General features: G+C 45.1%; 1 protein-coding gene across 7 annotated transcripts in view; it reads right to left on the bottom strand.

Moving 5' to 3' along the window:
- CUX1 (cut like homeobox 1) overlaps nucleotides 1–14,168 on the bottom strand; it is a 269,017-nt gene that overhangs the window by 32,196 nt on the left and 222,653 nt on the right. For 6 of the 7 annotated variants that reach the window (XM_042025982.1, XM_042025983.1, XM_042025985.1 and 3 more), the window contains 3 exons: nucleotides 13,317–13,619; nucleotides 8,835–9,023; nucleotides 3,836–4,100 (listed from right to left, as the gene is read on the bottom strand). The exons of the other annotated variant lie outside the window; for it this stretch is intronic. In XM_042025982.1, coding sequence (XP_041881916.1) covers nucleotides 3,836–4,100; nucleotides 8,835–9,023; nucleotides 13,317–13,619 — 757 coding nt within the window. The remainder of the gene's footprint in view (nucleotides 1–3,835; nucleotides 4,101–8,834; nucleotides 9,024–13,316; nucleotides 13,620–14,168) is intronic. 7 annotated transcript variants of the gene reach the window in all.

The raw sequence follows: 14,168 nt of genomic DNA, 5'->3' as shown, positions 1-14,168 counted from the left end.
TGTCCTGCTGCATCCATGGGAGAAATGATGAACACCATTTAAGTCCTAATTTATAACCAAGAGGGAGCCTCGATGATCCGGGGTCAGGGATGGGACCACAGGCCTGGTGAAAGTTTACCAAAACTTAGCATCTTTCAGAGTGAAGATAAAAAACTCTTGGTTTCAGCCACAGGGAACTGCCAAGGGGCCTGCAGACCACAATAAAACGCAGCCCCAGTGCTGATGGCTGTAAGGATTTTCTATTTTTCCTTAACTCTGCTATGGAAGACAGCACACAATGGAAAAACATTTGGCTAAATGCAGAATGCCACCTGAATACTGCTTTTGAAGCTAATGATCTTATTGACTTACTTGAAATGCAACAGAGTATTTCAGCAGTACTCGCTGACTCCACACTTTTGAAGGATTTAGGGGGTCTGTAATTTTCCCTAGGAGAATATTATTCACCTAACAGGTGCTAACATTAATTTTCTATTACCATGATCTGCACAAATCCTGCAACATTGATTATCAGGCTCTATTTTTGCCTAAAATCTCCCTGCATGGACATTGATCCAGAACATGGTGCTTCTGTAACACTCCCACGGTCAGGAGAGGAGGCTGCTAAGAGCTCTGTGTCTGCATGGCATTTAAAATACCTCAGCTCCAGCAGGTACTGAATAATGACATCCTTGCTGAGAATCTGACCAGAGCAAACCCATGTCTGTGGAAATCCCTGGAATTCACACCCAGTATATTGCTTCTGGAATGTGGTCGGGCTCCTGATTAACACAGTAATTAAATCCTTATGGTAAAGAAGAGCTGGTGACAGCAGCTAGAGAATTCCAGAGAGCATTCCAGCTGGGGAAGGTGTTGGCCTTGACATCTACACGCCCTGTTGGCTTTCACCAGTGGAACTCAAAACATCAGAGATCTCTTGGGTGTTTGCTGCAGCTCCCTGGACAAGCCTTCCCGCAACACCAAAACCAGCACAACATGGGAGTTCACTGAAAAACACACTCAGAATTCAGGGTCCAAGAGTGCTGGATTACAATTCCAGAAAGTCTGGTTTCATTCCTGATACATCTGTAGTATCATCTCTGTGGCCTTACTGAGTTTAAGTGTCAGTTTCCACAGGTGATGTGGGATAGAAATTCCTGCCTCCTGCTATTTTGTACCATTCTTTAGACATCAGAGCCTCAAACTGTGATGTGTCCTGTATGTGCTTCACCAGTGCACAGCAAGGGGTATTTATTGTATATTCTGAGAGCCCTGTGACTGGTATGAATGCAAAGCCATAGACTTGGAGAAGTTTGCAGACATGTCAGAATCCTTTATACCCATTTATATTCTGAAGTGAATTATTTCTTTGCCTGCTGAGGATATTTTTTTCAGCATTTCTTTTTGCTGCAGGAAAGAAATGCTAATGCTGACTTTCCATCTGGTGGATATAAAGGTAGATCCTGCTGCAGCAACCACCTTTGGAAAGTGAGATTTGGGCTGAATTCGAAAGGAAAAAGATCACTGCAACACGATTCCCAAATGACAGCAAGACAAACTTGTCCAAATCTGTGCCCTCCTTTATCTGAAGCTACTTTAAGGAAAAATTAGTATTAAAGCACAAGCAGATGGTCTGAGATGTGGAACTGCTTCTGTATAAAAACTCCTCAGTTTGGACAACAAATGGCTGAGGAAGAGTCTAAAAGAGATAAATAAAGTTAAGTGTGGCCTGGAGAAGACAGAAAGACCACCCATTTCTTGTAACATACGAGCTGCAGAACAGTCAGACCCTCCTCCCCTCACATAAGATGGAACCTGTCCCTCTTCTGCAACATCCTACAAATGATTCAAGAGAAATTCATGCATGACAGCTAAGAAAGTTATTGTCAAGGGGAAAAAAAACAGGTTTGTGTTTTGATTTTTCAGTGCTCAGAGCACACAGGGCTCCAAACAGGCTTGAAACAGCTTTTGAAAGCCCTGGAGTCCCAGCAGCACATCTGGGAGCAGGCCCAGATCACTCAATGCTCAGCCTTGTGCTGCCCCCAGCCCCCAGCGCCCTGTTTGTCGGGTTTTATTTTGTGTCCAGCTGTCAGCACCTACTCCCCGGGAAGGTGGGGCTGAACCCGCCGATCCCCGCGGGTCTGCGGCGCCTTCTCGCCGCACGCCCAGGCAGAGATCTCGTGCTAATGAGGGAGGTGACACCTGCCACCAGCGCTCCCGCGCTCGTCTGCCCAAGTGAGAACAGCACATTTTGCTGTCAGGCCGAAGGGAACATATTTTCATAGGCATCCCTCCAACTTGTGTATAATTGCCTGGAAGTGGGAATTGGAAGAGGCCTGCGTTTGGAGAACTCTGAGCGGTGGAAAGAGGCTGCATCTGTACTGAATTCAAGGCAGTGAAATTCAGTGTAAATATGATTACTAGGGGTTTTTTTAAAAATTTTGTATTGTTTACAATAAACATTATTTAACTATTGTGCACAATATTTCTGAGATAGTTCATTAAACTCTGCTGCTTTTGCTTCAGCAACTTCCCTGGTAAAAGCTGAGAAGGGCCAAAGTGAAAAACTACCCTTTAAATGTTAGCAGTTTTTAAAAACTAACAAGTTTAGCAATCTGGACTAATTAGGAACATTACTGGCTCTGAGTGAAGGAGCAGAATAGTATTAAATCTGGTAGCTTAACTGTACCTGTTCAATATTCATTAGCACAAATTTCTTGGAGAAAAGTCTGCCGCATTAATTAGGATTCCCAATCCCAAGCACAGTTGATAATATGTTTATTCAAATCCTTATAATTCTTATGTGCTCTTCCAGCCTTGTCTCTTTTTATCGCTGTCTCTAGGCCAAAACCTGCTTCAGGGGTTCAAGTGTGGAGAAGGTACCTCCTCAAATGAGAAAGGAACTGAACAGACCAACATCTTATTTCAGTGGGACTCGATGACTTAACCATAACAACAAAATAAATCATAGAATTATGAAATGGTTTGGAAGGGACCTTAAAGCTCATCTGGTTCCACCCCCTGCCATGGGCAGGGACACCTTCCACTATCCCAGGTTGCTCCAAGCCCCGTCCAACCTGGCCTTGGACACTTCCAGGGATAGGGCAGCCACAGCTTCTCTGGGCACCCTGTGCCAGGGCCTCACCACCCCCACAGGGAAGAATTTCTTCCTAATATCCCATCTAACCCTGCCCTCTGTCTGTTTAAAGCTGTTCCCCCTTGTCTTGGCACTCCATGCCCTTGTAAGAAGTCCCTCTCTGTGGCCACATCTGACTTCAGGGTTATTGGTTCTCTGTCCTTCAGGACTCCACAAAGCTTCCTAGAAACACAGCACAAACACTGCGCCTATTTTCAGAGCTCGGTGACTCAAGGCCTAAAAGAAAATCCTCTTTTTGTTCTGATGCAGGAAAATGACACAATGAAAGCAGGGCAATTCTGATACCATCCAGTAAAGGACATTTCTAAGTACCCCCCACCCAGTGACCCAGGGACAACACCCACCACACACCCCGCCACGTGTCTGTGTGTGTGCACATGTGAGTCAGACAGAGCAGCCTGGCTTGCTGCAGCGGGTTTATAAATATTCATCAGTGGACATCTCTACATCCACGCCCACCCCAAAAGCCAGACTTTCTGTTTAAAAGCACTACTTACATCAATATGTGAATATTGCTGCTCCTCAGGGATGACTTAAAATTAGTCTGGAGCATTAGCACTGTGTTAGTGAGAACCTCCCTGCTGTCAAAGCTGTGCGTTTTGTACAACCACCCGACACAGTCTGCTGAGGCAAAGCTGCACCCTGCCAAAGCCAAGCCAACACATCCCTCAGGGGCAGGGCTCCCAGGAGGCCACGCACCTGTAATTGTGGAACCAGTTGATCACGGTGCTGGTTTTCAAGTTGAGCTGCGTGGCGAGTTCCTCAATGGTTTTTGGTGATGGGTATGGCTTTTGCTGGTAGGCTCGTTTGAGAGCTTCTTTCTCCTCCGGTGCCAGCACCACCCGGGGCTTCTTGAGCTGGTGCTGGGGCTGGGGGCTGGCGCCCTGGCTGTAGTCGATGCCAGTGGATGAGGACTCACAGGACTGGCTGTCGCTGACGGAGCTGTGCCGCCGTTTCATGTAGGCTGGAAAAGAAGCACATTGGATCAGCCCCGGCTGAATACAAATGCAAAATCAATGGATGCACGAGCTGAGGGACAGACACGGAGATGGCAGGTGGGAGATGCAGGGACGGGCTGCTGGGAGGGGATAGGAAGGATGGGGCACCACCAGAGACCAAATGCAAGGAGGATGCAAGAGGCAGAAAGAGAAGAAAAGAGGGTAAATCAGCTGGAAACCTGCCAGAGTTTTCTGCCTTTACAGTGAACGTGGGACACAAATGACAGGGTTCAGTTCACACGACTCATTTCAGATTCACTCCTTCAGGAGGAGTGAACTCCCACATAAGGCCCTGATCGGGACAGTTGTGCTTCATTTTGACTGAAAGGCGTTTGGTGGTTAAAACACTTCAGGTGTACACGGAGATCTCTCTGACACTAAGGAAAATATGCCTGTGGAAGTGGAGCTGCAGCATTCCCAAGCCATCTCCAACACACGATGGCGCCTGGAGCCCGGAGATCCCAGCGATGGGCTGAACAACCCATCAGGTGTTTGCTGCCTTTCCCTACAGCTCTTTGCTGTGGCCGTGACAGGTTATGAAAGAAAACCAGCCCCCAGCACCCTCCTCCCCTACACAAAGCTCCTTCCAAAACACAGACACTTTTAAGAAAGCTCTCCCTGCGCTGATGGGCTTGGTGAGGCTGATGGCAGGAGCCTGTGATCCTGCCACTGACCTTCCTCCCTGACTGGGAGTGAATTATCCTGGCAAATTCTGCAAGGAAGGAGACCCAGCAAAGGCTGTCACTGACTTGATTGATTTACACCGGGCATGGAGAGGTGGGATTTACTGCACCTGGCAGTATCATGCACAAGCATTGCTAATGAGAGGGCTGAAAACAGCAAATACAGATGAATCTTGTCAATAAAATATTTAATGGCCTGTTAAATACCTTCTAGATATTTAAGAGTTTATGTATTCAAGAGCTGCAATTTGATAACCTCGGCTATTAAGTTCCAGATTACACACCAGCCTGACATCAATCCAGGAGGCATTAAATCTCCAGGAGCCAGGAGCTCTGGCTGGTGCCAGGGACCAGTGTGGGGCCAGTCACACTGGTCAGCAACCAAGTTCTTCAAAAATTCAATTTTTCTGTCCCCACAGCTCTGCCTTCAGGCTGAGGCTGCACAAAGAATAAAAATTCAGTGCAATCAAATAAACTGCAGTGTTCAAAGCCCAGCCAACGTCTCCTGGCAGGGCTCCCTCCAGGACTGGCCAGGTTTTCTGGCTCCAGTGGGTTCCAGCACCCTGCCCTCTCCATGGTGCCTCCCGTGGGACCTTTGGCACTGTGGCTTTACTATCATGGAAGTGAATTCTGAACACACTCTGTAACCTTTGGGGGTATCTGCATGGCCCACATTTTGTTTTTCCTGAACATGACAGATTACCTGTGGATTGCCTACTGTGTAAGATCACTGATATGGAACACAACGTGAGCTGCTTGTGATCCATCACTCTGATGTGATACAGTCCTGCACACGTTTGAAATAACCATAAAAAACAAAGGGTTTTTTTAAAAATAATTTTCCTTTAAAAATCCACCTATTTAAGTTGTTCCAACCAGAGGTAAAACTGCAAAAAATCTGCATTATTTCAAGGTGACCCATTGGCCTTATTTTTGTAGCCTTCAAGGAACTGTTACAACCTTCAACCATGGAATTAATCATTCCAGAAAGATAATCTCATATTTCTGTAACGTCTTTAATCTCAAAACTCCTTCCTGGGTGTTATTTCCAACTTGCATTGACATGCGAACTACAGACAAGGCTGCCTTGTTTCCTTGTACAGCAGAACCAAGAGGCTGGAGGACAACATCCATCACCTCAGCAATGGGGAGCAGCTTCAAGGAGGCCAAGAGACAAAACAGAACCTGGCATGAAAGATGTGAAAGGTGCTCAGACCACCTCTAACTGGAGTTTCTGGAATTTGGTCAGATGATTGAGTCAGCATGAGACACCCAGGGATGATCAGGATGGGCCAGATCTCCCTTTGTCTGCTCTCCAAAGGATGGGATTTCTGGCAGGGCAGAGCTCCTGTCTTCAACAGCAAAGGACAGCCCGGAGCTGTGAGAGCTTGGGAAAAATGTCATTCCTTCCTCTGTGCCTGTAACCTCACACTGGGATCACAAAAGGTGCACTGGCTGAGCTGGGTTGCTCTCATGTGAACGGAACAAATTATATAAAAGCACATATTTCATTAAAATACAAATAAAGAGGAGGATGTCCCACTGTTCCGTCAGAGCAATTGTTTTCTGGAGGATAATCTATTATCAGGATGAATTTCCACTGGGCCAAAGGCAGAACTAGGACTCAGACTTCAGGCTTTAATGCTGGTCTCTGGAAACTTAGATGACATTTTTAAAAGCTTTTTCCATTTTAATTTTTATTTTTAAACATATGTGCTGCGTGTAGACAACATAAGGAGATCATTCAGCACATTTGCAGTGACAGCAAGGCTCAAACTGGAATCCAAGTTGCAAACACACTTTATTTTTGGAGAAGTTTGATTTTTGTCTGTGACCAGTCTCCACTTCTCAGGAGACATATGAAGAAAAAGGAAACTCGGATGTACTCTGGGCAAAGGTCTGGATCTGGGTCTGAGACTGACTGAGTTACACCTTTCCCCCCCAGCATCTGCGTGTCCCTCTGGGAAGACTCCCCAGCATGTGCCCAGCTACAGATGCCACAGACAGCATTGCACAGCTGCCCACTGAGATAAAAGAAAGCCCCTTTTAATATAATTTTTATCTTATGTGGTATTGAACAAGATTATTAAAAAGTGAAATAATGGGGAAATAAAGGGAATTCAATTTTCTCCTGACAGCAGTGCTGTTCTGTGAGGAGTGTGATGCTCCAGCAGCCCAACACCCTGGAAGTTATGAGAGGAATGAACCCTTCCAAGGCAGGAAAGGTGTGCAGAATGTCTCAGCCCAGTGAGCATGAACCCCCAGCTCCCTCCAAAGAGGTTGGTTAATGTACACTTCAAATTTTCAGAACCTCTTAAAATGGACATTTATAGCACAAACTTCACACCGACAGAACAGAAAAAAAAGGAGATATGCAGCTCACCTTTATCATAATTATTAATTTACTCCCTTAATAAAATGTGGCAGAGAAATAATTGATAATAATGTTTCACTGGAAGCAGACCCAGTCACATTGTTCTTTAACTGACATTAGCTGAAGGGAAAGTTAAATTCTTAATGTGCCTCTGGAGCAATTTAAAAGGTTAAATCACAGGATCCTTACCTGCATGAAAGGATTCTGCAGAAAATACAGGGTTGAATTCACTTTAGACTGCTCTGCTCTGAGGACAGCACTTGCACAGTTCAGGAGCTCAGTGCAGAGTCTCAATGATTTATGGCCTTATCTCTATTCAGGTGCCATCTACAGACCATATGTATTGCTCACTAGTTGATAACAATCCAGTTTAGAAAATAGTTTAGAAAGGATATTGTCAGTACTACTTTTAAATTATTTTTATTTTATTTTCCTGCATTATGGGCAATATTCTCTGTGAGGCTATAAAAATCCAGCTAGTTGACAATTTTATTTCTGCCATGTTTCTAATACAGCAAAACCCCTCACGATTCCCTTTGGTTTACAGTTGTAAGAGGGAAACCCAAGTGGATTTTACTCCCCATGGAAGATCATACACAAGTTGTGCTAAGATACTACACTGCTTTATATTATACTGGTTACTGTGACAAGGGTTTGAATTTCTTCTTAAAAGCCTGCAAGACTATAATTTTCCCAGAAGCTCCCTCACTGCAATTTTAAATATAATCACCAAGTTCTTGATCAAATGTGTAAATGCTTTCAGAACATCAGTCAACAGCAGAGCTTTCAGTGTACACGATTAATGATGTCTGTGCTAATATCATTAAGGGGTAGCTCCAGAGATGTATATATCATTAATTAGTTAACTGCTGATAATGGCAGCCCACGAGTCTCTCTTGTAAAATCACACGAACATACTAAAAAAAGGGCTCTGAATAACCACGGGGTTTTAGTGATGAATTTAAAATGGAGAGATTTGGATAAATTTGCAGGATGTACTCCCTACTAAGATACCCAATAACAACTCAGATCACTCACAGGTCCATCCCCGTGACTCTGTTTTATGTGAGCATAACACACAAATTTTATGGTATTAACACAATCACCTTCCCCCTCCCTATAAAGGCTACAAATGTCATTATTCTCCAATACCCTTTTATAAAGGCTGCATTTTTCTCTCCTCCCAGCAACCATCAGTGCAGGACTGGCAAGGAGCTCTCCCAGGAATCAATGCACAGTTCTTCCAGCCCAACATCTGTGACCAGCTGCAGCACTATTAACTAATAATCCAAAGCCAGCTCCCAAACTCACATTTTTCATTTGGTAAGGCAAGTTATCAGTGATACACCAGGGCCTCAGCAATTAATCTATAGGAGAAAACAGCAATGACTCCCCAGCAGCTGGTGAATATTTAGGGTTTGGGTTTGGCTTTTTGTTGTGTGTTTGTTTTCTTTTAATTTTGAGATGTATCTGCTCGAGCAAGCATCGAATAAAAGCTCCAAAAAAGCTGTCATGAAGTCCTTTTGCATAACCCTCATACCATTGGATCAATGCTGCCTCTCCACTATTTATGGAGGGTTATAAAAGCCAGGCTGATGTTGGGAAGAGCGGAAGGCGTGAGTCAGCACTCTGCTACCGGTTACCTTTTTTCTCCATGCGCTTCATATCCATCAGCTTCTCCACGTTGTTGGGATCGTTGAGCCACAGCTGCATGCGGACAAAGGGTTCCCTTCCCTTCAGACTCAGCTTGTGCCAGGGCTTGGGGCGAGCCAGCAGGTCTGAGACAGAGCCTTGTGTCAGCCCTAGGATTGTCTCCCCGAACAAACGCTGACCTAATGCGAAATTGAGAACCGCATGAATTCGCTCAGCCGAGACGCTCACGGAAAAGAACACGAGATCATTCCTCAATTATTCTTACTTCAGAACTGCTTCAAAACCCAGAAGAAACATTAAGGAGAATAAATGTTCTGCCCCCCACTAGAAGGGTAAATATTGAGCTTTAGTTTAATCCTCAGGATCTGCCTGGGATAAAGAGGGGAGCTCGACACGTTTGGGGAGCGGGACCTTACAGTGAAACAGTGTGCGGAAAATAAAATTAGGAGAGGAAAAATAAACTGAACTTCTCTCTAAGCAGGCAACTAGGGAGAGCAGGGAGGCTACTTAGCTCTTATGCAGGAGGGCAGTACCACAGCTTTGCTCCAACAGGGCAATCCAAACATTCCAGCAATCAGTGAACCAAGAGCAATGCAACCTCCCCCTTCAGCACTGGCCATACAAATGCCCTGATAGAAACATGTATGGAATTTCTGGCCTATCTGTGGAGATCTAACTGTGTCTTACCTGCTAGAAATAATCAGAATTTGTAATACAACTTTTTTTTTTTTTACAATCTCTACACTATAGCTAGTTAAAAATACTTAATTTTAGTTCTCTTACAAAATGCTGTCATCTGGCAGGGTAAAATCTGCAAATGCTTTACGGTGCACAGTGTTCACGTGTGCTGACAATGATTTTATATGGGAAAGGTCTAACGTATCAAGGACTGGGGAAAATGCCTGTGCAGCTCAAACCCAACCACACAGCTGTTTTCTAACCCTCTTCACTTCAGTGTTTTTCCTCAGCTGAACTGCCTTGATACCAGCTTCTGGTACAGGAGAGAGCCTGGAGTCATCTGAGTCATCAGGATTTAAGATACAAGTGCTGCTATCATGGGATTTCAAGGTAACCCAAAAGATCTTTCTGTAACCCCCAAATTTAGGCCTCAGGGTCTTGTGTCTGATCTGCAGCTTTTGAGTGTCCTCACTAACACACAAAACATTCTCCCTTCACGTCTCAGCACTCGTAGCCAGTGCTAACCAACGGATCCCTAAGGGACAGTGGGGGTGCGTGGGGGCTTCTGACCCCACAGCTCTGCAGGACAAGCCCACACCTGCAAAAGCACCACTAGCTCTTGCCTTCAAAGCCTTCCCTGATCCTGACACAAACAGCTCACGGAAAATATCTGCTCTATAGACCCACCCCCTGTGCTTAACTCCTCTCCTCCTTCTCTTTAAAAATATCCCAAGGCTTTTGCCCTGGTGAGTTTTCTTTTGCCTGTATGGGGAGGAGGAAATGTGGGACCAGTCAGAAGCTGCAGAACATCCCACTCAGAGGTATGGGGCAGGTGAGTCTGCAAAGCTTTCAGAGGAAGCAGCTGAGATAATGAGAGGCAGAGAGGGGAAAGGCGGACAGGGCTTGACACTCTGCTAATAAGCTCTGAAACTAACCCTGGAAACAGTTCTTACAGACTCAACAGAAACCTACATTCAGAATTCACTTAAGTTCCTGAGTAATAAGTGATTTTCTACTACCCTCAATATCAGGAAAATCAGACAAAAAAGGTAATTCAGGGGCAATTTTATCTTTATGTCTTCATCACATGTATTGCTGGGGTAACCTGCTCCCTGTTTGTATTTAAAAACATCAGCAAGGCCTCATCCATTTCCCTGTAAACCTGCCAGCTACTAGCAAGATAACACAGCTACTTTAACAATCTCTTATTGTGATGCCACATGAACAGGAATATGGGCACAGATTTGCGTAAGGATTGGGAATGAGCAGTGCTGGCAGTGCTGCTGAAGGAAATGAACCTCAAACTACAGCCTAAAAATTAAAAATGCAAACATGGGAGGAGGTAACATCATGTTCTCTAGGTGTTAAGAACAAAGCTAAAGATGTTTGTGTTGTTTATTTTATGTCAGGATATGGCAGGACAGGATAAAACACCTGCAAGACTCCCAAGCTAAGGGGGAAGGTGTCAGAAATCATCCTTGGGAGGTAGCAGGTGTATCACGCTCCATCTCCATCAGAGCACTGTCAATAACGGGAATATTTTCAAGCACAGGTTTCCTAAACCTTCTCCCCATCCTTCATGCTCGTTCCCACTGATGTAGATCCTAATGAACAAAACTGTGTTGGTTTCATGGATAGTCCTGACCCTTCCTACAAGATTCCCAATATCCCCTACCCTCAAACAGCTGAGTGCATCTGCTTCCCTCTGTGAGTTCCATGTAGCCCAGCAGGGAATCACTGAGGTTACTCAGACATTTGGGGCTCAGAACATCAGCAGCATCTCAACGTGAACACTGCCAACATCATCTGCTGAAGCCACAGAACCATCAGAGAATGGTTGGGGTTGGAAGGGACCTCAAGGATCACCCAGTTCCAACCCCTAGTGAAAGGAACACCTTCCACTATCCCAAGGTTGCTCCAAGCCCCATCCAACCTGGCCTTGGACACTTCCAGGGATGGGGCAGCCACAGCTTCTCTGGGCACCCTGTGCTGGGACCTCCCCATGCTCACGGGGAAGAATTCCTTCCTAATATCCCATCTGAACCTACTCTGTTCCACTTTGAAGCCATTCCCCCAACTGGTGATGGGAGGAGAGACCCGCCCAGCTCAGTCTGAACTGTTTTGTACAACCGTGGTCTTTACTGGCTGGTGACACTGGGACACCTCAGCCACCACCAGTTGCCTAGGACAGGTTCACAAGGCCCAGTGGCCTAAACCAGAGAAACCTGTGCACCAGAAAACCTGGTGCACTAGCACACTGAGGGCACAAAAGGAGACATTGAAACTGGTTCCACACCTAATGCAGAGTTTGGGGCACATTTCCTGGCTCTTCTGCTGCTTTTTAGGCTTGTCAGCCACACTGTAGGAAAACAAAAATCATGGGAAATAAAAAAGACTAAGTAAAAATGGCATCAAAGCAAATGTAAACAAAAATACTTTTTTTTTCAAACCTCTCTGGAACACCAGAGCAGGTACAGCACTCAATAGCATTTTGCCCAAAAACCAGGGGCTTGGACCTGCAAACCCTTACCATGATTTGGGGCTTTATCTCTACGTTATCTCCACTGAACAAGCAACCACCATCTGCCCAAGCCAAATGCACAGGCAAGGAATTCTGCTGGGCTCAGTGGAACACAGCCTCATTCAGGGTATGGCAATGATCAGGGCCATTTCCCTTTCCCCCCCCAGATTATGTTAAATGAGAACTTGGGACCTCCCCCATCCCAGTATTTTTCCCCCTTAAAAAAAATTTTAAGACAGTAACACATTATTCTGTGTCTAGATGCAAAAAGGCTTCCTCACATTCGAAAATAGAGGAGTTTTTACTTTTACAGTCATCATGTTCAGATGATATAGATAAAATTCTTCTCACATAAGTAACACCACCCGTCTAAATCTAAACTTTTGGTCCTATTTATAGCGAAGGAAGAGAAACTGGTACTTCTGGAGAGCACCAGACATTCCTCTGAACACCTCATGCAGGTGGGATGAGTCCCTTGCTAAGACCCAGGAGCAGGAGCAGGTAACACTGGGACAGCCTTACTGCCCTCCTGCCAGAGACCTCAAAGGATCCCATAAACATTTCCCAAAGCCTTGTGAGGGAAGCAAGACATGAAGAACCAGTGATTTAGAGGCATAGTGACAGTATTAGTGTGGATTTCCCATATTCACATCAGGTTATTCCCTGTGACTATTCCAAATAACAGTCACGACACTGAACTCAACAGCCAAAAACCCATCTGTATGCAAGAGCAGCCTCAGCTTTGCACATCTCTGAGCAGAATAACTGAGTGGTCCTGGACACTTATCTCAGGCTCATCTAAACCTCACCTGGGTCTGGATTTCCCCTCCCAGCTCTGCAGGGACACTGCACTCCTGTTTGCGGTGCACCTCCCTCCTCAACCATTCTGGGCTCCTCTAGTCCACCCAAAATGGGCCTGGAATCTCCAAGTGTGGGGGAAACAGCCTTTCCCAAGGGGAGATCTCACTGGCTCTGAGGTTCTGGGGGTCCTGACAGCCTGCTGGACTCTGTTTTGGGAGGTAGGAGCAGCACCTGGCTGCTGAGCCAGGAGCAGAGCTTAGGAAGAGCAAAGCTGTGATGACATTTGAAGTAGAGTGTGACAATCTGAAAGGAGTTTTCTACCAGTTTAAAAGGATTAGGTATCTTTTTAGCAAATTAAAGCTTAGGCCAGAGTCAAACCCAAGTATTCTCATACACATCTACTGCAGCTAACAATAAAAGCATGAACACTTACACATGATTTTGGTCAAGAAATAAGAATGAAGTGAATTACCAAGATTGTTGTCCGTGAGCACTTCCTTGACCCTCTTGGTGATGCCATAGGTGTCCAGCTCAGGGGACATGGCCACCAGTTCTTGGATGCTGAGTGCTGAGTGGCCCGAGAGCGGCAGAGGGGTCGTGGATTGGGATTCAGATGCAGGCGGCTCGCTGGATTCCTGGGATTTGCCATCCTTACTCGTCTCTATGGGGGGACAGGGCTGTTGCACCAACTCAGTCAGGCTTTTCACTGATTCACTGGAACTCATGGGAGATTCAGGAGCAGGACTGCAACTGGCAGAAGTCTTTGGAGTACTTTCTGCAATTAAAAAGAGAGAAAAAAGTCCCCACTTTAGCATAATTGTAATGTTTTGATTGCAGGATATTTAACTTTCCTCCTCATTTATATTCTACCTACTTAGAGAAATGCCTAAGTATGCAAAATGCTACTCGCTATGGCTTGGGTACTAAAAAGCCTCTTTTTAAAAACAAGAATTATTTTCTAATTTTATCTTGAGTCATCTCTGATTTCTTATTAAGACAAGATGTACAAATACAAATAAAAATCAGGAAAAACTGAAGTGCAATAGTCTGTAAGTTTGCACGCAATTTCCTTGGTCAGGAAATCTCAGTTTTGCTTGCCACAACATTTTTATATAAGGATAGTTTTAAAGCTACCATTCTAGACTGGTTTAAACTTCCTTCTGTGACTTGTAAGAAACTCACTCAGCTACTATTTTGTAGTGTCAATGAGGGATTTTCTACAACTGATACAACTCTCTGTCTTGAGAGTGTTATTGATTTCATTTTGTTTCTTATCACACCCATCACATTTTTGCAATTCTCTTTGTCCAGAAATAACAAGATT

This window comes from Corvus kubaryi, unplaced genomic scaffold (genome assembly GCF_017639235.1).
Source record: "Corvus kubaryi isolate FWS band 111438036 unplaced genomic scaffold, C.kubaryi_AGA036_p1.0 37284, whole genome shotgun sequence".
NCBI lineage: Eukaryota > Metazoa > Chordata > Aves > Passeriformes > Corvidae > Corvus > Corvus kubaryi.
This window is presented reverse-complemented; position numbering and strand designations above follow the sequence as displayed.